The sequence below is a fragment of the Dasypus novemcinctus genome, chromosome 4 (genome assembly GCF_030445035.2).
Source record: "Dasypus novemcinctus isolate mDasNov1 chromosome 4, mDasNov1.1.hap2, whole genome shotgun sequence".
NCBI lineage: Eukaryota > Metazoa > Chordata > Mammalia > Cingulata > Dasypodidae > Dasypus > Dasypus novemcinctus.
The window spans coordinates 8,940,937-8,960,593 of record NC_080676.1 but is presented as its reverse complement, the minus strand read 5'-3'; the positions used below and the strand labels follow the sequence as shown (position 1 = coordinate 8,960,593).

Below are 19,657 nucleotides of genomic sequence, written 5' to 3'. Positions count from 1 at the left end.
GTCAGATGGCCTGCACTTGATTACATCTACTAGAATATATTTTGAGTATTCTTTAAGATAGGTAACCAACTCGTTGATTGCTATATTCCCCTGGGACAACTCATTCCATAACTGTTCTTTTCCAATCTTGACCTTCTCTTCCTCCTCCTCACTGTTATTTAAGGCAACTGAGAGGTTTCAGCTTATTTTCAAGCTCTGGATAACAGAATCTGTTTGTCCACTTGGCAAGGCAAGATAGAGACCAGCCTGTGGTCAAACTGGTCAGCAGTTTCTCCTGGGGATGAGCCTGCATCTGCCTGATGACTGATATCTGAATGAGAGCTCACAGGTTACCTGGGCCATCTGGAATTTTGGTTACAGGATGCTGGCCATATGGAAGCTGGAAAATGCTGGGCTGATGAACGACATTTTTCACTCCTGGTCAGTGATGGCAAAGTTATTTTACCACTATGCACATGACTACTTCCCCAAGCTTCTGCTTCTTTTATATAACAACTCTCACCTTGTTCTCATCCATGGTGCTGAGTAGGGTGTGGGAACATGGTGAGTGCCTGTTGACCTAAGAGCATGGTTTAAGGGCCTCCTATGGGGAGCTGGCATGCAGTGTAGGACCCTGCACAGCAAAAAGTGAGGGAAATAGCTCTTTGGACTTGGTGTCACCATTGTTGCTCTACAAATGAATCCATCCTCCAAAGGACTCTTCAAGTGAGTCATCTTTGCTACCTTAGCCAATGCTACTTTCACCTGCCACCCCCCAAAATTCCCAAACATACTAATTCCACAGTGCTCCAAACAGCTCCCCCAACCACGAATCAGTAATACAGCCATCACAGGTAGCCGAAGTATCACAGGGATGTGTTCCCCGCCCCTGCTAAACCAGAAAGACTGAGCAGAGAGAAAAGTGTTCTCATAAATGCAAGCCTTAAATATTTAAATAAAAACAGAATTGAAAAATTGGTTTGAAAGATACAAAGGCTTCATTTTGATGCCATAATGAATTTAGCTAACATAAAGAATTCAGTTAGCTCTTAAGTGCTCAACTGAAGAATCCTCTTTTTTGGAAATACTGGAATTGAACCCAGGACCTCATACATAGGAAGCAGGTGCTCAACCACTGAGCTATGCCCACTCCCCTGAAGAATCCCTTTTTATTTAAATAAAGGGATTGTGAGGACTACCCAGTCCTATAGATTTTCTTTCTGTAGAAGTGCAGACACAGCCTGATAGAAAAGAGCTATTTCATTGGAAGAATTCACAGAAGTGTCTATTTTTAGTTTCTGAATAAAAAATCCCAAACCTCTTCCAGTGTTTTTCCTTAAGAAGGGAAAACTAAGAGTATCAGTTGAGTTGGTGAACATGCCCCTCTTCCTGTGACTTCTTACTCCCTCCTTCTCCATTTTGTCTCTTGCTTAATTTTTGTGGTCAATTGCCTCCCTTCTGCAACTGTAAAATCCCCTGAAGGGAGGAGCAGATCTTATTTGGCTGGTAGAGTGCTCAGCACAGAGTAGGTCCTCAGGAATACCTGTTAGGTGCATAATATGTGCACAAGTCACACCAGGCTGCTGAGCACTGGACTAGGAAGGTCCAGTGTTGTTCATCCCTTTGAATGGCTCTGAGCTGGACACTGAATCGCCAAGTTTCAGTTTACTCCTTCAAAAATATACCTAACAACAGATGTCCCAACTACCTCATTAGATTATTGTGAGGGGAACAGATGCAAAACACACATTAGGAGATGGAAAAGGCTGTACAAGGGAATTCGCCCAGGTTGAAAGTCTGCCATGGATCCTCACTGGGTAGAGGTCAGGCCAGATGACATCAAAGACTCACCCTCTTCTGAAGCTCTTTCTGTTTTGATGACACAAGGGGTAGAATGATAGATTTTGAACTTTCTTTTGAACCCAAATGCCACTTTGAGTGTTCTTGGGCCAACTCAATACAGGGAAGGGAAGGTTGGGGACAAATTGTACATACTGAGGACAAATAGGAACCCAAGACATTGGAAACAAAAGTGTTCTCCAAGCCTCTAACAGCCTTAAAGCTTGCCTGCTATTCTCTTGGCCACAAAAGATCATAGACCAGTTGCTATAGCAACAATTCTCATCACAAGGTGTCCATGTTAGGACAGAGATGGAAAAGATTTCCTTATTAAAAAAGAAGAAAAGAAAGAAGGAAATTAGGTTGTTGGATATATTCGCCCTTCACCTAAAGCTTTGCTCCTTTTATGAGAAGAAAGAAGCAGCTCTTATTATTCCAAATATGCTTCTAATTCTTAGCAGTTCAATTTCCAAACTTTCATTTTAGACTTAGAGCAGTTCATGCTTTGTGCAAATACAGCCAAGAGGAATGCTATTTTCTCAAGAGGAAAAACAGTGTGAAATAGGAGATAAGAGACCATGAGATCAGGTGGTGAGAAGCCCTGCCCTCCTCAGGCTGTGGTCCTGCCTGGGAGAGAGCCCCGCACAGCCACCCTGTTTCACGAATCTCTTCCCATCCTCGGCCTTTCCCTCCTGGCTGATGGCTTTGCCAGGACAGAGCCCTGTGGCTGCTTCCTGGATCCTATGTCCTTGGGTGGTGAGAAGTCCCTTCCTTTCGGGCAGCCACACAGATCTCAGGGGTTGACCAGGCCCTGCCTGTGGTCAAAGACCTATTCTTGGTTTCTGACTTTTCATGTAAGCACACAGGACCTCATAAAAAAGCAAAAGGGAAGGCTCTCCAAACTGGTGTGTATGCGTGTGTGTGTGTGAACCTTTCCCTATAAACTTAACTCTGCCTCAACAAAGACTCCCTCAATAAGACCTTGGTGAGAAGATCAACCACCTCTCTGTATGTAAAGCAACCTGGAGAGTCAGCATAAGGAGAACCTGCTGGTCTGCGTGAAGAGAGACAATTTAGTCAGGGGCACGCAGGGTGGGCTGGAAACCTTGGGAACACTGAGGCTGGGGGGAGGTGAGTGACATATAGGTTGACCTTCTCCCCTGCCGAGAAGAGCAAAGGCAGAGCTCTGTAGATTGGTGGACAGGAAGCTGCGCAACTCCAAGGGCGGGAAAAGGGGGAGCTGTTAGGCAATGTCCACCAAGAGACCCACTGATGATGACGCTGGGCTCCTTGGAACTGCCAGTGGCTGAGACATGGGCGGGCCCAAAGAGAAAAGGGTGGGCCCCACGAAGCTGTGGAAGACCTTCCCAGACCTGTCCTAGAAATTAGAGGCGAGGCGCGATAGACTCAAGCATCCACAGGGTTGGGGCTTACAAAGGGACACATGGGCTTGGTGGAGGATGGCCGGGCACTAGTAGGGGAGGGTGGAGTCATCCCACTCCAGCTGGGCTTGCCTGGCTCCACTCTGCCCATGCCTGCCTCTGCCCATTGTGTCCTCCTCCTCTTCCTCTTCGCTGTCATCTGAGTTGCTGCTGCAGGAGCTTATGTCTTCCTCTACTTCTTCCTCTTCTTCCTCTTCCTCAGTCTCTGCTTCCCCACACCCTGGTTCTTCATGTTTCTGGATGTTAGGGAGAGAAGGAACATCCTCATTAGGGGATGAGCAGAGACCACTTCAGACCTCGTTCCTCCCTCCATTAAAGGAACATTCACAGTGCCTTGGAATTCCTTGCCCTTCATGCTAAACTCAGAGGCCTGGAGACAAGCCTTCCTGAAAGGGAAGTCTTCCAGAGAAAAGGAAGTCAGAGGTCTTAGCCAGAGACCTGACAGCAGCAAATTCCAAAGTATGGACTCAAGGTAAAGTGCTGTGAGTTTCAAACACTGGGCATTAACTTATTTCCCTCTATCACTTAGTGAACCTTTCAGGCCCAGGTTTGTTTTCTGCCATTTCTAGAGCTTATCTGCAAGGAGCTTTCCAAGCCTTAAGTCTGTGCTTCTGAGTGAGAGAATGGCACCTAAGCTTGTATCCCATTTCCACATGGGAATATAATGTTCCTGGAAGAGAAGGCCTTCTAAGCCAAGACTCAAATGTGCTGCCACTCAAAACATTTCTTTCGGAAAGAACAAAATTCATGGTGTTCACTCTCCATGATTGCACTCTACCCCCTGACATGAGTCCTCAAACACCATCCCAGCCTTTTTAAGTACCTTTCCCTACTCCCTGCCAGCTTTTTAGTAGTTCCAGGCTCTTTCCAAGCCAAGTACTTCTGGATTTGGAAATATTTTTTGGCTGGTGAACCAGGTCAAAAAAGATGTATGTGCTTGCTTTGCTGCATCTCCTTCTTAGAATGCCTTCTCTCCTACCTTTGCTTTCCCCAAATTCCACCCATTTTTCAAGGCCTCACTTAGATCAGCCTCCAAGGAATCTTTCCAGACATGCCAGCCCCAAAGGCTCTCCCTACTCATGCTGCACTGACCATCTACATCACCAGGTAAATCCTTGCTAGGTACTGTCTTGCCTTGTCCCCAGACTGTTCCACATAGAGCAATCTTATTTCTCATTCTCAAGGCTCAGCTCTTCGAGGGTGGAAATATGGGGTCCCCAGAGATGTGAGCTCAGCATTGCGCCCCAGGTATGTGTTTGGAAAAGTTGAACCACATGAGCACACTGGCTTTGAAATCAGAACATCAGACCAGCTGAGGGGGAAACTGAGGACCAGGCTGGGGTTCATCCTCTTTGTTATTTCCTAACCCTCCTGATCTTTCCCTGCTTTTCTACTTCTACCTCTACTGCACACCCAGCACCAATGGTCAGGCCAAAGGATAGGATGGAGGTAGCTTTCCTTGGGTGATGGATGCCTCAATTCCAGGAGGCAACGTTTGTCAATGGAAAGCTCCAGGAAATACCAGTCTTGAGAGGTGGCCAGCCAGACTGCTCTGTCCACATGCATGTCAGCACATATGGCTGTTTCCTGGAAGCCACTTGGAATGTCTTCGTGGCAGTGTTTTCCTTACCCAGCAGCCTTGAGTGCCCCAGACAGCACTGACTCTCCTGGAACCCAAACCTGAGCTGGCTGGAGGTGACCTGAATTCTAGACAGTCCCTCATTTCTGGTCGCTCCTGCTTTCTTTCCTTTATTGTATTTTTCAGTTGGAAGAAATAAAATAAGTTCAGAGCAGGGACCTTGGACACTCATGAATGGATCCTGGAAGCTGTTGGCTAACTGAAAGATATGAGCTTTAAAACCAGAAAACCTTGAGTTTTGATTCTGGCTCTGTCATTACCTGCTGTATGAATTTGATTTTATTTACTTCCCTTCTCTGTATTGGTTCCCTTCTACCTTGGTAAATGAGAATGATGGCTCCTGCTTCACAGTTTGCTGGGGAAATTTAATGAGGTAGTATATATAGAGCACCCTTAAAGTGTCTGGCATAACAGGTGCTTGGTAAATGACAGATATTGTATTTTTGTTTTAACCTGCTCTGAGCCTTTGAGCGAGCTTTGCAGACATTATGAAGCAAAGTTATCTAATTTACACTGTTAGTTAATCAAGAATTCAATACTGAATCCCTGCATGTTATTCAGTTCTGAGCTGAATACTATAGGGGAGGCTGCCTGCCTGGAGAAATTTCTGGTTCTGTTTGTGGGTAAGAGCAATTCACACATATTTCATCAGTGAATGCAATTGGGAGCGGGGTAGGGTGCATTCAGGTGGAGAGGGCAGGGGGAACTCAGAAAAGGGAAAAGTCAGGGGGGCTGGCACAGTTGGGCAGGGCTTCCAGAAGGAGAGGATAGACTTTAAGCTCTGGAAGGAATGAGTTGGGCAGAGGGGGAGGCAACCCTCCCTGAGCTCCCAGGCCCTGCATGACCTTTACCTCCATGGGGTTGACTGTGATAGTCAGTGCAGAGTCATCCCAATCCATCTCGGCCTCCTTGGCAGCCTCAGTCTCCTGAGTGAAGTGCTGGTGGGCGATCCGGACCCGGTACACACCCATGGCCACGACAAACACGAGCATGCACACGGAGATGATGATGACCACTGTGGCAATGCTTGGGACCACTGGAAGAGGAAGGAACTACTCATGACAAAAGCTCCAGCTCATTCTTGGGATAGAAAAATGAAGTAACTTCCATGTGTAGGTTAACATCTTCCTTACCACTTCTCAACTGGAGCTCTCTGGGCCAGCACATTGCCAATGTCTGGGCCTCACTTTTACCATCTATATAATGGACTTAATATCCCACAGGTAATTGTGAGGAGTAAAACAAATAACCTATGTGTCTCTCTAAGCTCATGACTAGACATATGGTAGTACTTAATAAATACTAGTTCTTTTCTATACCTTGCTTCTTTTCTCAAAGAAGTGCCTGGGAACCAGGCACTTTGAAGTTTGATCAGGACAGACACAAGTCACCTACCAGGTAGTAACACAATATGGCAAGTGCTAGAACAGAAGCGTGGGCAGAGGGCTTTGCAATACAGAGAGCATTTGTGAGTGCATAAGGCATTCAGAGGAAGTTTCAGAGGACATAGCTTTGAGTTGGGCCTAAAAGGACTAGTGAAATTTTGCCCCAGCTCTTCATATTGCAACTTCTTGCTTTCTTGCCTGGCACCCATGGCTGCTGCACCATAACTGTTCATTTAGGGGACCATCTTGAGGCACGACGGTCACCTGGTATCCTGAGGTCCCTCTTCCCAGGTGCCCTACCTGAACTGCGCCGGATGCTGCTCCGGGACTCAGGATGATGGACGGACTGGAGGAAAGGAGGCTGAACAATAAGATGGTTGACGTGCTCCGTGTCTGAGACTCTGACCTCATGGAGGACATTGACCTGGGAAGAGCAGGAAGAGGTGCTGTTGACCAGGTGGGGTAGGTGGGCCAGTGTTGCAACCTGCCTGAATGGCTGGAGGGATGAACTGGTGAGCCTTGCTGTCCCTGACAATGACAATGGCAGGACTCACCTCCACATTGAACTCATTGCTGGTATAGCGCCCATTGAGTTCGGAGCACTTGATCCGAAACCTCCGGGCCTCGAGAGAAGCTGGACGCCAGTTGCGGTAACGAATGTGGTGCAGCACCTGCTCGTAGCGGCTCATGGAGCCCACACCTGTGCCAAGAAACCACACCTGTCATCAGGAGGCAGAGGAGACAGAGGAAGAGGAAACAGAAGAGCTAGACTGGGGCTGCTGCAGTTTGTGGTTCTCCTGAATTCTTCAAAGGTAAGAGCTCAAGAGGCTTATGGGCAGATATGTGCTGAAGCAGAAGTTCTAAGGAGTCAATTAAAGATACATAGCACTTCCACATAGAATGGGCTCTGACCTCATTTGCTGAGAACAAACATGATAAAAGAAGGCACACTCCTAGTTTCTACAGAAAATTTCCCCAGGAGTGGGGATGTGGGACAGGTCCTCAAGATGCTGGAGCAACTCGTCAAAGAAGAATCTAGAAATCCATGCTCTTAGGTCAAGGGCCCCACCTGACTCCGGGGGCTGCTCAGTGCACCTCCACAGGTGATAGAGCTGCCTTTGCATTCACAGCTCCTTGGACCAAGCTGTTTTGAGAGGAGGCCAGTGTGGACAAGGGGTAGAGCATGGCCTTACCATAGATGGAGTAGCCGATGGTGGAGTTGGTGGCGTCCAGGTGTCGCTGGTGGAGCTCGCTGTGGTTGAGCTCCAAGCACTCCTGTCTTGGGTCCAAGTCCCCTCCGAGTACCAAAATGTCACAGAAATCTAAGTTGTGAAGCATTTCTTCCAAGACTGCAGATTTGGGGGCTATGGGAAGGCAGACACACAGAAAACAGAGGTGTGAGAACAACTCCAATGCTCGCTCCCTGGGGTGAGGCCGGGGCAGGAGAAAAGCTGTGTGATCCCAGATACCACCTCTATTTTCAACTGCGCTACCTAAACGTGCACGTGCCGTGCCACTGTGGGCTGGTTCCTGGCCCACCTGGTTGAGGTGGTTCCTGGAGTTGGGTGGCCTGAATTAGTGGGAAGAGCATAAATACTGCAATCTGACAGATGTGCATGTGAACACAGCTCTGCTACTGAGAAGCTGCGTGGTGTTAGAGAAACTGCCTGCCACGCAGTTTCCTCATCCATAAAGCGTGCGAGGGACTTAAGGGGATTGACAACAGTGTCTGGCACATGGGGCATGCTCCATAAGCAATATTGGGGGCAGAGGTGAGTGCCCCTCCTCCATGCCTCTTTGGCTTTCTCTCTTTGTCTGTCTGTCTTCTCCACCAGACTCTGACATCCAAAGGGCAGGACTCTGTCTTTCCCTCACTGAATCCTCAGTGTCTAAGCCAGGGGCTGGCAGGGAGCAGTTACTACTACACATTGCTCAAGTGGAGCTGGACTGTTAATATACTTAAGCGATTAGGTAAATATGCTCCCAAGTTTCCCAAAGGAATGCCTGGAGTATTTGAATGCTGGACAGAGGATGGCAGTCCTAAATGAAAATCCCATCTTAAAAGGGATAAGTGTAATTGCTATGTGCCAGGCACTGTGCGAATGTAATCCTATGAGACAGACATTAAAAGATCTACTGCTATCTTTGCACAGATGATGAAAGGATTGTTAAAGTAGTGAATTGCCTTGATTCATACCAAGAGCAATTGGAGGAACCAGGAGAGAACTCATGTTTTCCCGATTCCACAGGTTAGAAACCTGTGGCCCCGGGCCCAGGGGTCTTCAAATTAAAAAAAAAAAAACTTCTCACACTCCTATTTAACCTTTATTATAACCCTCATAATGTCCCCATACATACAAAAAGGAGAAAAGGCTACAACATATAAACTATGGTTATAATATTTATTCTCCAAATTACAATTGTTTTTGATCTCGTGCCCCTTTATTGAAAAATTTATGAACCCAGGTCACTTACATAAGTATATTCACTTATATACAAAGTATATAAATGGACCAATATATTTGGTGTCTTTTTTTAAAAAGATTTATTTATTTATTTCTCTCCCCTTCCCACCCCCCCCACCCCCCACACCAGTTGTCTCTTCTCTGTGTCTATTGGCTGCGTCTTCTTTGTCCACTTCTGTTGTTGTCAGCGGCATGGGAATCTGTGTTTCTTTTTGTTGTGTCATCTTGTTGTGTCAGTTCTCCATGTGTGTGGCACCATTCCTGGGCAGGCTGCACTTTCTTTCATGCTGGGCGGCTCTCCTTACGGGGCACACTCCATGTGTGGGGCTCCCCTGCGCAGGGGACACCCCTGCGTGGCAGGGCACTCCTTGCGCGCATCAGCACTGCGCATGGGCCAGCTCCACACGGGTCAAGGAGGTCCGGGGTTTGAACTACAGACCTCCCATGTGGTAGACGGACACTCTAACCACTGGGCCAAGTCTACCGCCATTGTCTTATAAAACATTTGTGAAAATAGAAATTAAGAAAGCACTCACTAAAGACAGGAGGATTTATTTTTAGTGATTATTTTATTTTGTTTAATATTCTTATTTCACAATGTTTTTGCTCTCACTAGACATACATTATCTACATAATGTTCTGTATGATTAATTTTTAAATGCTGGCCAATCGCAAAGGTGTCATGCTATTGTTAGCAAAATCTAAAAGTACAATAATCTACACTTAAGGCAAGTTCTATCATTAGCAATAGCATATTTACCTCTCTATTCCAAACGTTCTCACAGTTTCTGCTGTTTTGGCTGATTTCTCCTCAGGTTGGGTTAGATCATCCTTGCTTGTGGCTCCTGTGGACAGTGACTGAGAGTTCAGGCTAGGTAGGGATGTGCCATCGCTGTCATCTTCTCATTGTTCTCCTGTTCTTGCATCATGGGCATCATCTTCCCCCTGAGTTTTCTTGATTCTCATTGTGTTGGAGGAACTACGCTGGGTTCAGGGGGCCACAGGAGAATCAGCCATGGCTGAGCCCTCAGGGAGATCCTGGTCGGGTTTGATGGGCAGCTAACCACTGCCAAGGGCACCAGCTGTCGGAGCACACAGAGCAGGAGATCTAGCCCAGCCCCAGGGGCGGGGCGGTGGTGGGCGGGAAGGCTGCTGGAGGAGGTCTTAAAGGCAGAGATGTTTGCCAGCCATCAAGGGGACGGGGAGGGAAAGGGACCTTCCAGGCAGTGGGTTCAGCATGAGCAAAGCTGAGTTCCAGGCTGAGGAGTGAAAGGGCAGGGATGTACGGGAATCCTGTGCTGTTTGGGACCGAAAGACCCTAAAGAGGGAGGGTGTCAACAGAGGCAGGAGATGATGGGGGCCGGATCAGCGAGGCCATTCACCTGCTTGTTTGAGGGACCATAATAAGGATTATTCTAACCACGATAAGAGTACAGTTTAAGAAGTACAATCACAGCTATTGGGCACTTGGCCATGTGCTTTGCTTGCACCTCTTATAAACAGAAGGTGCAATGTGGGCCCGGATAATTGAATTTTCCTGCTCTGCCTGGATGCCAGTGTCAGGCGCAGCAAATCTGGATGTACTCTGTTATGCCTGCAACCACTCAGGTCAGAGGCCCTTCTTTTCTCTGTCTGATTTTAGCCACAAATGAAGACAAGGGGAGAGGGAAAATCACATGACCTAATGCACCTTGGCATATAATCAGGAGACCACCCTGCCTGGTCAGGTTGGTGAAATGCCATCGATTTTTATGATCTAAGAAGGGCTGCCTTGCGAGGCACCCCATTCACCAGGGCCCAGGGTGGTTTAAGGCAATGGGTAATTAGGATAATCACAGAAGCAGCCCCTCAGGGACTCAGGCCCACTGGAGCCAAATCATCATTAGCTGCCACTTTCAGAGGGAAGAGGGAGAGCTGAAAGTATTCTCTTAGAGGAGGCAGCAAAGGACACTTCTGGAATGGATACTTACATCTGGAGACCAGGGGCCCTCTGAGGGGCCAAAGGAAGTTTTCCCTCCTCCCCTCACTCCCTTCCTCTGCTGCCACCACAGCTGCCTCTCCTTTTCTCCTCCTTTTCTTTCTCCTTCTCCTTCCCCTTCCCCTTCTCCTCCTTTACCTCCTCCTCCTCCCTCTCTACTTCCCCCCATTCCAAGAACATCTACTGTAGCTTTCAGAGCAACAAAATGTTTCTCCCTGGCAGAGAATTCAAATTACTTTAATTGAACAGCCCTCTCAATAATGAAACTGTAGGAAATAACTTGAAAGTTTCCTGGGACTATAGAGTAATATTGCTGAGTGAGACCTAACTTGCATGTACAGATTAAGATGCAGCTATAATTTTCCTTTGTGTCTTTCAAGCTTTGCTTCTGATTATCAAAATAACTTATGCTCATTAGAGAATATTTTTGCGATTGCAGAAAAGTGAAAGGATACAGAAACAAATGACCTCTCCTCATGCTTCTCAGAGCATATCATTGTTAGCATTAGGTATTTTTCCTTCTTGGAATTTTTCTATGTAGTTTTTTTCTTACATGGTTGAGATAATTCTGAGTGTAGACACTATGCAATTTTGCACCTCGCTTTAGCACCATTGCCTTTCCTCTAACATCATCTCACAGCATGGGCGTGCTAGAATTTGCTAAGCCATTCCCTTCCTGTTGGTCTTTTGGGCTGTTTCCAGGTTTATTTCCTTTTTTTCCTTCTTATAAATTACCCTGCTGTATTAGTTAGCTAAAGGAGTGCTGATGCAAAATACCAGAACTCTGTTGGTTTTTATAAAGGGTATTTATTTGGAGTAGATGCTTACAGTTGCAAGGCCCTAAAGAGTACAACTCCAGTCACCATAAGAGGTACTTTCTCACCCAAAGTCATTGGCCACGTGTTGGAACAAGATGGCAGGTGATGTCTGTGAGGGTTCAGCCTTCCTTCTTTCTCCTAAGGTTTTGTGGTCTCAGCTTCTTCCAATGTCAGCTCTAGGCTGGCATAGGCTCATCTCCTTCTCTGGGTCTCATTTCTTTCTGGGCTCAGCTGCTCTGGTGTCTCCACAAGATCAGATGTAGACTATCAGGTTCATTTCTCTTCCCAGGACCTCTGTCTAATGAGCTGTCTCTCTTCCTCTGTTTTCTCCTCCTGTGTGTCTACTTCCGTGTGAGCATCTGTTTTATCAGCCCAAGGGGGCTTGGACTCAATGCTGAGTCGCACTCTAATGACGTGGTTGAATCAGAGCCCTAACCTTAACATAATTTAATCAGATGTTGCAGTTGAATCTAATTAAATCAAAGGGTTATCACACTAGAGGAACAAAACAGTTTACATACATAACCTGTATTTCTTTTTGGAATTCATAGATAACACCAGACTGCTATACCTGCTATGGTGACCAATGCGGCTGTCCTGAAGAATGATTTTACAAGCCTCTAGGAACTGAAGTCCCACCCTCCCACCGCCATGTGCACCGGTACCTGTGGCTTTCAAATCCTGGGGGGCCTCGGCTTTAGTGAAGGTGCTCACGATCTTGAGGTCGGGGAAGAGGACCACGCCTTGGGCACTTTCCAGCTGGGCGGCAGGTCTCCAGAAGCGGTCCGTGCCACGGAGGGTGATCTGGGGCTCGATGGCCTGCAGCACCATCACAAAGGCATCCACGTCAGGGATGCCGATGCACACGTCTTCCCCAAAGCACCTGGGAAAACAGCCTCCATCAAGACACTGAAGAGCGTGCGATTAAACCGTTGGTCACGCAACTGGCCACGAATGAAGAGCTGCCACCCCGCTCCTTTACCAGGCATCCTGATTGCCCGAGAGTCTCCGAGGAGGTCCACAGACATTCAGATTTAGAGCCACGTTTATAGTCAATACTACCAGCAGTCTAGAAACGGAAAAAGATGGACTCCTGGGAGAAATGGGGATATTTGGTATGAGCCACAAGTAACGGCTAAACCTTTAATTATCCTTTAACAAAGTAATTGATGGCACTGTTAATTAGATAGCAATGGCTTGTTTTGTGCATTAGTATTTGGTAAGAAAAGTGTTGTCTCACTGGCTAATCATAGCCATTTTAAATGAGGCCTGGGGGCAAAACTCTCCTTCCACAGCCTACTCCCATGTCTCGGCAAGGATGCCCGACAGTGTGCCTCTTCTAGGCGTGGGAACAGAATGCTGCTGTAATCAGGCTCCTCTTTCTGGATATACTGCCTCCAATTCGGGAGGGATACAGAGCAAGGCCTGGGAAGTGAGATAGAAGGTTCAGGGCCTGGCTCTGCCCCTCTGGGCTGTGTGCCTCAGGGTGAGGCACCTGACTTCCAGGAACCTCAGATTCTTCCTCTCTATGATGGGGACCACACTAAATTACCTTGCAGTCATGAGCAGTAAATGCACAGAAAGCAAGATGACCCGGAGCTTGGATTATGGTTTGAGCTCAGGAACGTCAGCAGAGCTGACTCTTTCCTCAGACCTCGACAGGGCACGTAAGTCTTTGGCATGCTCTACCGGCTGGACCAAAGACCAGGGCTTAACTGGGGGAATCCCAGGACCATATCAACGCTCTGGGAATTCTGGGTGGGTTCCAGATGGTGGCAGCCATCATCTTGCATCCCTTGGGAGCATTTCCATGGGAAGGGTGGTCTAGGCAGATCCCATGCTGAGCCCCTCCATGCTCTGCTAGGGGGTGGGCGAGTTGTGGGGGTTTCCCACCCGCAGTTCTAGCTGGGACCCTGCCAGGTCAACCCCAGAGGGCTCCCCATTCCTTGCCAGTTCTCAGAGTCTGGGTCCTTCTTCACTCTAAGATGGAGCTGACTTAGAGACGTCTACTCCTTACCCTCCTCCAGCACCACCTCCATTACTCAAGAACTAGCGACTGTCACTGCTGTCTCTGAACTTTATCCTCGCATCGGACCCGGATCCCGCAGCATGGCAGACAGCAGACCCGCCTCTCCCACCCGTGCTTCTCCCTTTCTGAGTCACTTTCCTGGCTCTTAGTGTCCTGTGACTCCACTTTCACTCCCCGGAGTCTCTCTGGGGTTCCCTTCCCAGCAGCCCTCCCAGGTCGCTGCTGTGGCTGCAAAGTGTTATGGTGGGCCAGCAGGTGCATCACCCAGAGGCTTTTGTAATCTTCTCCTATCCTTAGCCTAATTCTGCTCCCTGAGGGCAAGAACCCTGCTCTCTCTTTCTCTTGCTTACCCACAGTATTTAGAAGCTCTAAAAATCTGTGTTGCTTAAGTGAATTCAATTTAATAAACATTCGCCAAGCACCTTCTAGGTACCAGACCTTAAATCAGGTGATGTAAAACCAGTTCTCTGGGGCTGTATAGGAAGCCACACCTTCTGGGCATTAGATCAGATGCAGAATAAAAGGAAGAAAGCTGATTTTACAGACTAACAGAACATTTACAAAAACAAATGGAGAATACTGATTCATTGAGGCCTCTTCATAGGGATAGCAGAAAAGCTGATGTCAGGGGAATAAAGGTAAATCCTATTTTGCTGGGGAATATTCCTAAGGGACCATCCCTGCCACCTTGGTTGGGACCCAGGCACCCAGCATTGACTCACTGGACTTTGGAAGAGACTTTGAGGCGCCGCACACCCGCTGTCGGGAACTGCCTGGAGTTGATGTAGGAGACCTTCTGGAGGGCACGATTGATGTTCCCGATGTCATCACCTTCCATCACCAGGATGGACTGTGAGGGGTTGAAGTGGTACTGGAAGACAGGAGGGGGTGGTGTCATGAGAGAGAACGATCAGCGATGTACACAGTCCCATGGTGACCCTACACTTTCATGAAAAGGCCACCAAGGCCACTGCAGTCATCTCCAACCCTCTGCAATTGACGCAGTTGTGGGTACCAGCAATTCTGGCTATTCCCTGGTGGGCTTTGGGACCCTACTCTATGAGGTCCCTCCAAGGATTATAAACTTCTGGTCATATCAGCCCGAGCCATGGGGTCAAATCCTGAAAGCCAGGCCATAGCGCTCCTGCCCTTGGTGAGGGAAGGCCCCTGCCCTGTGCTGCCCGCATGCCCTGACCAGCAACTCTCAGCGTGGCCCTTCCTGTCCCCTCAGCAGAAAGAGCTTTGGATCCTTTCGTGGTTCCTGTCTTTGGCCATGAGTCACTTCTCAATTCATCCTGCACTGCACTTTCAGACACATGCCCTAAATTCTTAGCTTCCCATCTTAAATCTCATTTTTCAGCTAAAGGCTTTCCTTCTGCTCCTATATCTGGCTCTTGGTCTTGCTTTTCTGGGGCTAAACTCTGGTTTCCCATGAGTTTTACTCACTTGCTGCTTACACGACTGCCAACTACCCCAGGCTCTTTACCTGTTAGTTCCGTCCTGAGTCCCTGGTCTCCCACACTCGGTGAAGGCCCACATGGCTGCGATGCTCCCCGTTCCTCCCCGCACCCCACATTACTCTTCCTTAAGTGGAGCATGGAGGACTGACTTTGTACTGCTCTGAACTACCGATTTTGACACACTTCTGAGCAAGAACTTTTAGGAACTCTTATCAATGATATCAGGAACATAGCTGTGGATTCAGATTATGTACTGAATGCTCACATCACAGAAAAGAGAGACATGGATATGTTTTTATGCAGCTACTTGACCTAACAATTATTTGCTTTTTTGAATAGATAATATATTCATATAGTTCAAACACACGTGTGCACTTAGTGAAAAGTCTCCATCTCTGTTATTAATTTCTTGGCAGCAAATTGTATTATTGTTCATGATTAGTTACCTCTCCTCCCTGCGGGAGGATTTTATGTTCCTACTCTTGGTCATGTGACTTTAGTACTCTTTCCTGCAGGATATATATTCTTGCTCTGTTGTATTTGGTAATGATCACCAGGGGTTCTTATCTTTCTTGTTCCACAGACCCCTTTGCCAGACAGGTGAAAACCACGGGCCCCTTCTCATAAGGTAGCGGCAAATAGTTTTATGACACTCAAGTAGCATAGAATCTAACAATGCCGTAATTGCCAAATATGAATCAGCATAAGTGATTTTTCGAGATATGCAAAAACTGTAATGTGATATGAAATGAATACTATTATAATATGTTGCATACATTCATAAGTGAAGGAAATTCTAGATTTCACTTAGAGGTCAGAGAAAATAAAGCTAACATGTTGATTTATTTCAAGTCCAGCTCACGGACCACCTGAAATCTTTCCACAGACCCCCTGAGTTCAGGGACCCCTGGTTAAGAACTCCTCATATAAACTTACAGCATGGTTAGCAGCAGTGCTTCAGCATGTGCTCATCAGTTATAAGAAATGCACCACACTAATAAAGGAGGTTTTTAGTAGGGGAAAGTGTGTGGACGGTGGGATATATGGGAATTCCCTATATTTTTGATGTAATATTTATATAATCTAAAGCTTCTTAAAAAAAATAAAAAAGAGAGAGCTATGGATCAGAGCTGCAGCCAATCTCTAAAGGAAAGCAAGCATGAACAATCAATAGAATGTCATTGTATAAGTCCCTAGATTTTGAAGTGATTTTTACTGCTGCATAACCTACCCTATCTTGACAGCAATACTTAAGGATTCTTATGAATATATAATCAAGGAATATAAACTACCATTTTTCTCCTTTCTTACACCAAAGATAGCTTATTACATAGTGTTCTGTATTTTGATTTGTTCACTTTGCTCCATAACATGGAGATATTTCTCTTTTCATGCATGGTAAGTTTGCACATTCTTTTTTAAAGCTGTATAGTAGTCTATTATCCGGAGAAACTATAATTTCTTTAACCATTCTCGTAATACAGACATTTGTTTTTTTCCCAGTCTTTTACTAATAATACAACAATGAATAATATTTTATACATATCATTTCATAACCGCGAAAATATATCTAGAGAATATATTCCTGTAAATGAAATTTTTCAGTCAAAAAGTATATGCACTTGTAATTATTACAAACGTTAACCAATTCCTCGTTATTAGGGATCATATCAACCTACACTCCCTCCTAAAATGTATGAGGGTCTGTTTCCCCCAAGCCTCACGCACAGAGTATGCTGTCAGACTTTGGGATTTTTGTAATCTGATAGGTGACAAATGCCATTCAGGGTAGTGTTAATTTGCATTTCTCTTATCATGAAAGAGATTATCTCTTCATGGCTTCAAGGGAAAATCTGTCTCTATTAACTTTTCCCTGATCTGACTTGAATGTCTTTATGAGTGCCCCATCTATGCCTGGAACCTGACAGGAGGCGGCTATCTCATGAGCACAATTTCGATTATGTTGAACCACTTAAGGTGCTTCCATTGTCACCCCAAGCCAACTTTATTGGTGCCATTCAACCCTAGCGCTGGCCCAGTGGCAGTGCAATGATTATAACCCAGGGGCCCCGAGCTCACTGAGGAGGCAATTCTGACTCTTCCTTGCCCCAGAGCCCAGCCTTGGTGGTCTGAAACCGCTGTTAATTGAATGAGCCGACATTGTACTCAATATCATCTTCTCACAGGAACTCCCTTTTTCTCAGTCACTGGCCCTTTCCATCAGCCCCTGGTGGGGGTCATTATTGGTGTTCATCAAACTCCTTTCTCCTTCCCTTCCTGGGCATCCTGGAGGCCACCCAGGTGGGTGGGGCCATGTGACCACACTGGCCAATCAGGTGTGAGAGGAAGTAATGCATCGTACTTCCAGGCTGAGGTGGCGAAAAGCACTGGGGACCGTGATCTAGTGTTTTCTTCCTTTGCTTTGGCGACCTGCAGCGTGCTAGGCAGGTGTCTGCTCCCCTGACGTATAGTAGACTTTGTGTGGAAAAAAAAGAAACTTTCAAAAGGTAGGCCATAGAGATTTTTGGTGTCATTTGTTAACTGCAGTAGCTTAGCCTGTTTGGAAGAACTCAGTGCTTTCCATGCACGATTCTTGCTTCCCCAAAGTTGTGAGGCATCTTGGACATATCACTGGGTCTGTGGACCATCATAGCCCAGTTTGGGGTTATTGGTTGTACAAATTTGAACTATTCACTTCCTTTTTAATTTTTATTTCATTTCCTCTTCTAAAATAATGGGGATGTTACTATCTACCTATCTGGGGTTTAAATGAGTATTTGGTATTTAAAAGGTAGTAATGGTAGCTTTTATTTTAATTCTTTTTTTCTTCTTCTTTATTTTCTTTTAAATGTTACATTAAAAAAATATGAGGTTCCCATCTACCCCCACCCACCCACCCCACCCCTCCCACATCAACAACCTCTTCCATCATCGCGGCACATCCACTGCACCTGGAAAATACATTCTGGAGCACCGCTGCACCACATGGACAGTGGTCCACATTGTAATCCACGCTCTCCCCCAGTCCACCCAGTGGGCCATGGCAGGACATACAATGTCCAGCATCTGTCTTTGCAGCACTACCCAGGACAACTCCAAATCCTGAAAATGCCCCCACACCATATACAGTATTAAGAATTAAAATGTCAGAGATATTTTAATTCTTAATACTGTAATTATTTCTGCTCTGAGTCTGCTCTTGTTGGTACCCCTGTCTTTACTGTTCTTTTTTGCCTACACTGCAATTCCTCCAGCCCTTTAAAGCCCTGAGTGGGGTCTCTGTGCTGTGATGCCTGGTGCCAAGAACCATGCCTTTAAGCTGGATTCCGGGGCACCTGGGCTTGCAGTTGGCACCAGTCTTGTTGACTTTCCTCTTGCCTTGTAGGCCTCATCAGCTTAGCATGCTCAGGCACAAAGGTGCTTCATGCCAGTGAGTCATAACTAGTTCACAAGTCATCCACTTCAGATATTAGCAGATTCAAGGTCCACTTTCTTAAAGCACCATTTATGTTCCAAAATTATTATCTGACCACTTCCACCATCATGACTGGAACAGATGTCTTGCAGTGCTGTTGCAATCTGTTTGTCTGTCCACCTCCCTCAGAAGACTGCAAGCACCTTGAGGGCAGGGTCTACCTACTGCCTTTTCCTCAGCATTGCCATGGGGTCTGGCACTTGGGAAGCCTTGAGCAAGATGATGAGCCACTGTGGAGGCCAATCTCGGAGCCTTGTGAGGGATGGATTGGTGGCATCTCATGGCAATCAGCAGAGGGTGCATTGCCTCTGTGATGCCCTTAGTGAGAGGATGGGTTAGGGAGTGTGTTGGATCTCTGGTTAAAACCCTGGTCTGGGTTAACCCAGAGTATCTGGAGGGCTGCCATAGGGCATCTGGTTAACCCAGAGCATCTGGAGTGCTGCCATAGGGCACGGATGTAGGCACCTGCCTAGCCATCAGCATAGTTCCTGCAGGATCAAAAAGTCCTCTACCAAAGTACATTTTTTAAAAATTACAGCATTCACAGTCCTGTGGCATGACCATGAATGGACCTCTGGTTGCATGGAGAAATTGTTGTCCTAGCATTGCCCCAGAGGCAGTAGATGGTGGCATGCCAGGGGCCTCAGCAAATGGTGACAGTGCTCACTCTCTCAGGAAGCTATGCTGTGGCCATGGCAATTCCTTTATTTGAGTCAGGAAGGTGCTAGGCAGATGGCCTTTGCAGAATGGTCAACTCTTCTAGGGGCTCAGCAGCTGTGTCAAGTCCCCTAGTGGGCTGGGCTGCCAGTGGTCCCTGCAGGCTGGCCATGGTGCTCTATGCATCTTGCCATTTTCCTGGACACCTGCCAGCTAGCTCTACCAGGCTTGGGCCAGAGGACGATTTGCCTCTTTAGAGGGTCTCCTGCACAATGGTCACACAGGCTAACCTTTCAAAAGAGGCCCAAGCAGTAGGAAATCTAAGTGTAAGGCCAACCCAGCAGGAGAAGGGAGCTGTGATTTGTTGAGAGCTTGTTATGTTTGCTATGGGCTTTATATAAATACACACACATATATATATATATATTCAATTCTTATGACATCAATAAAAGAGGCATGATATTAAGTCCATTATGTCCATTTTATAGATA

The 19,657-nt window shown here is 46.7% G+C and overlaps 1 protein-coding gene across 2 annotated transcripts in view; it reads right to left on the bottom strand.

Annotated features, from left to right (window-relative positions):
* Positions 1-904: 904 nt before the first annotated feature.
* CLSTN2 (calsyntenin 2) overlaps positions 905-19,657 on the bottom strand; it is a 666,422-nt gene continuing 647,669 nt past the window's right edge. For both annotated transcript variants that reach the window (XM_058295067.2, XM_071214548.1), the window contains 7 exons: positions 14,297-14,445; positions 12,211-12,428; positions 7,478-7,648; positions 6,839-6,984; positions 6,585-6,708; positions 5,751-5,935; positions 905-3,496 (listed from right to left, as the gene is read on the bottom strand). In XM_058295067.2, coding sequence (XP_058151050.1) covers positions 3,290-3,496; positions 5,751-5,935; positions 6,585-6,708; positions 6,839-6,984; positions 7,478-7,648; positions 12,211-12,428; positions 14,297-14,445 — 1,200 coding nt within the window. In that variant the 3' untranslated portion in view covers positions 905-3,289. The remainder of the gene's footprint in view (positions 3,497-5,750; positions 5,936-6,584; positions 6,709-6,838; positions 6,985-7,477; positions 7,649-12,210; positions 12,429-14,296; positions 14,446-19,657) is intronic.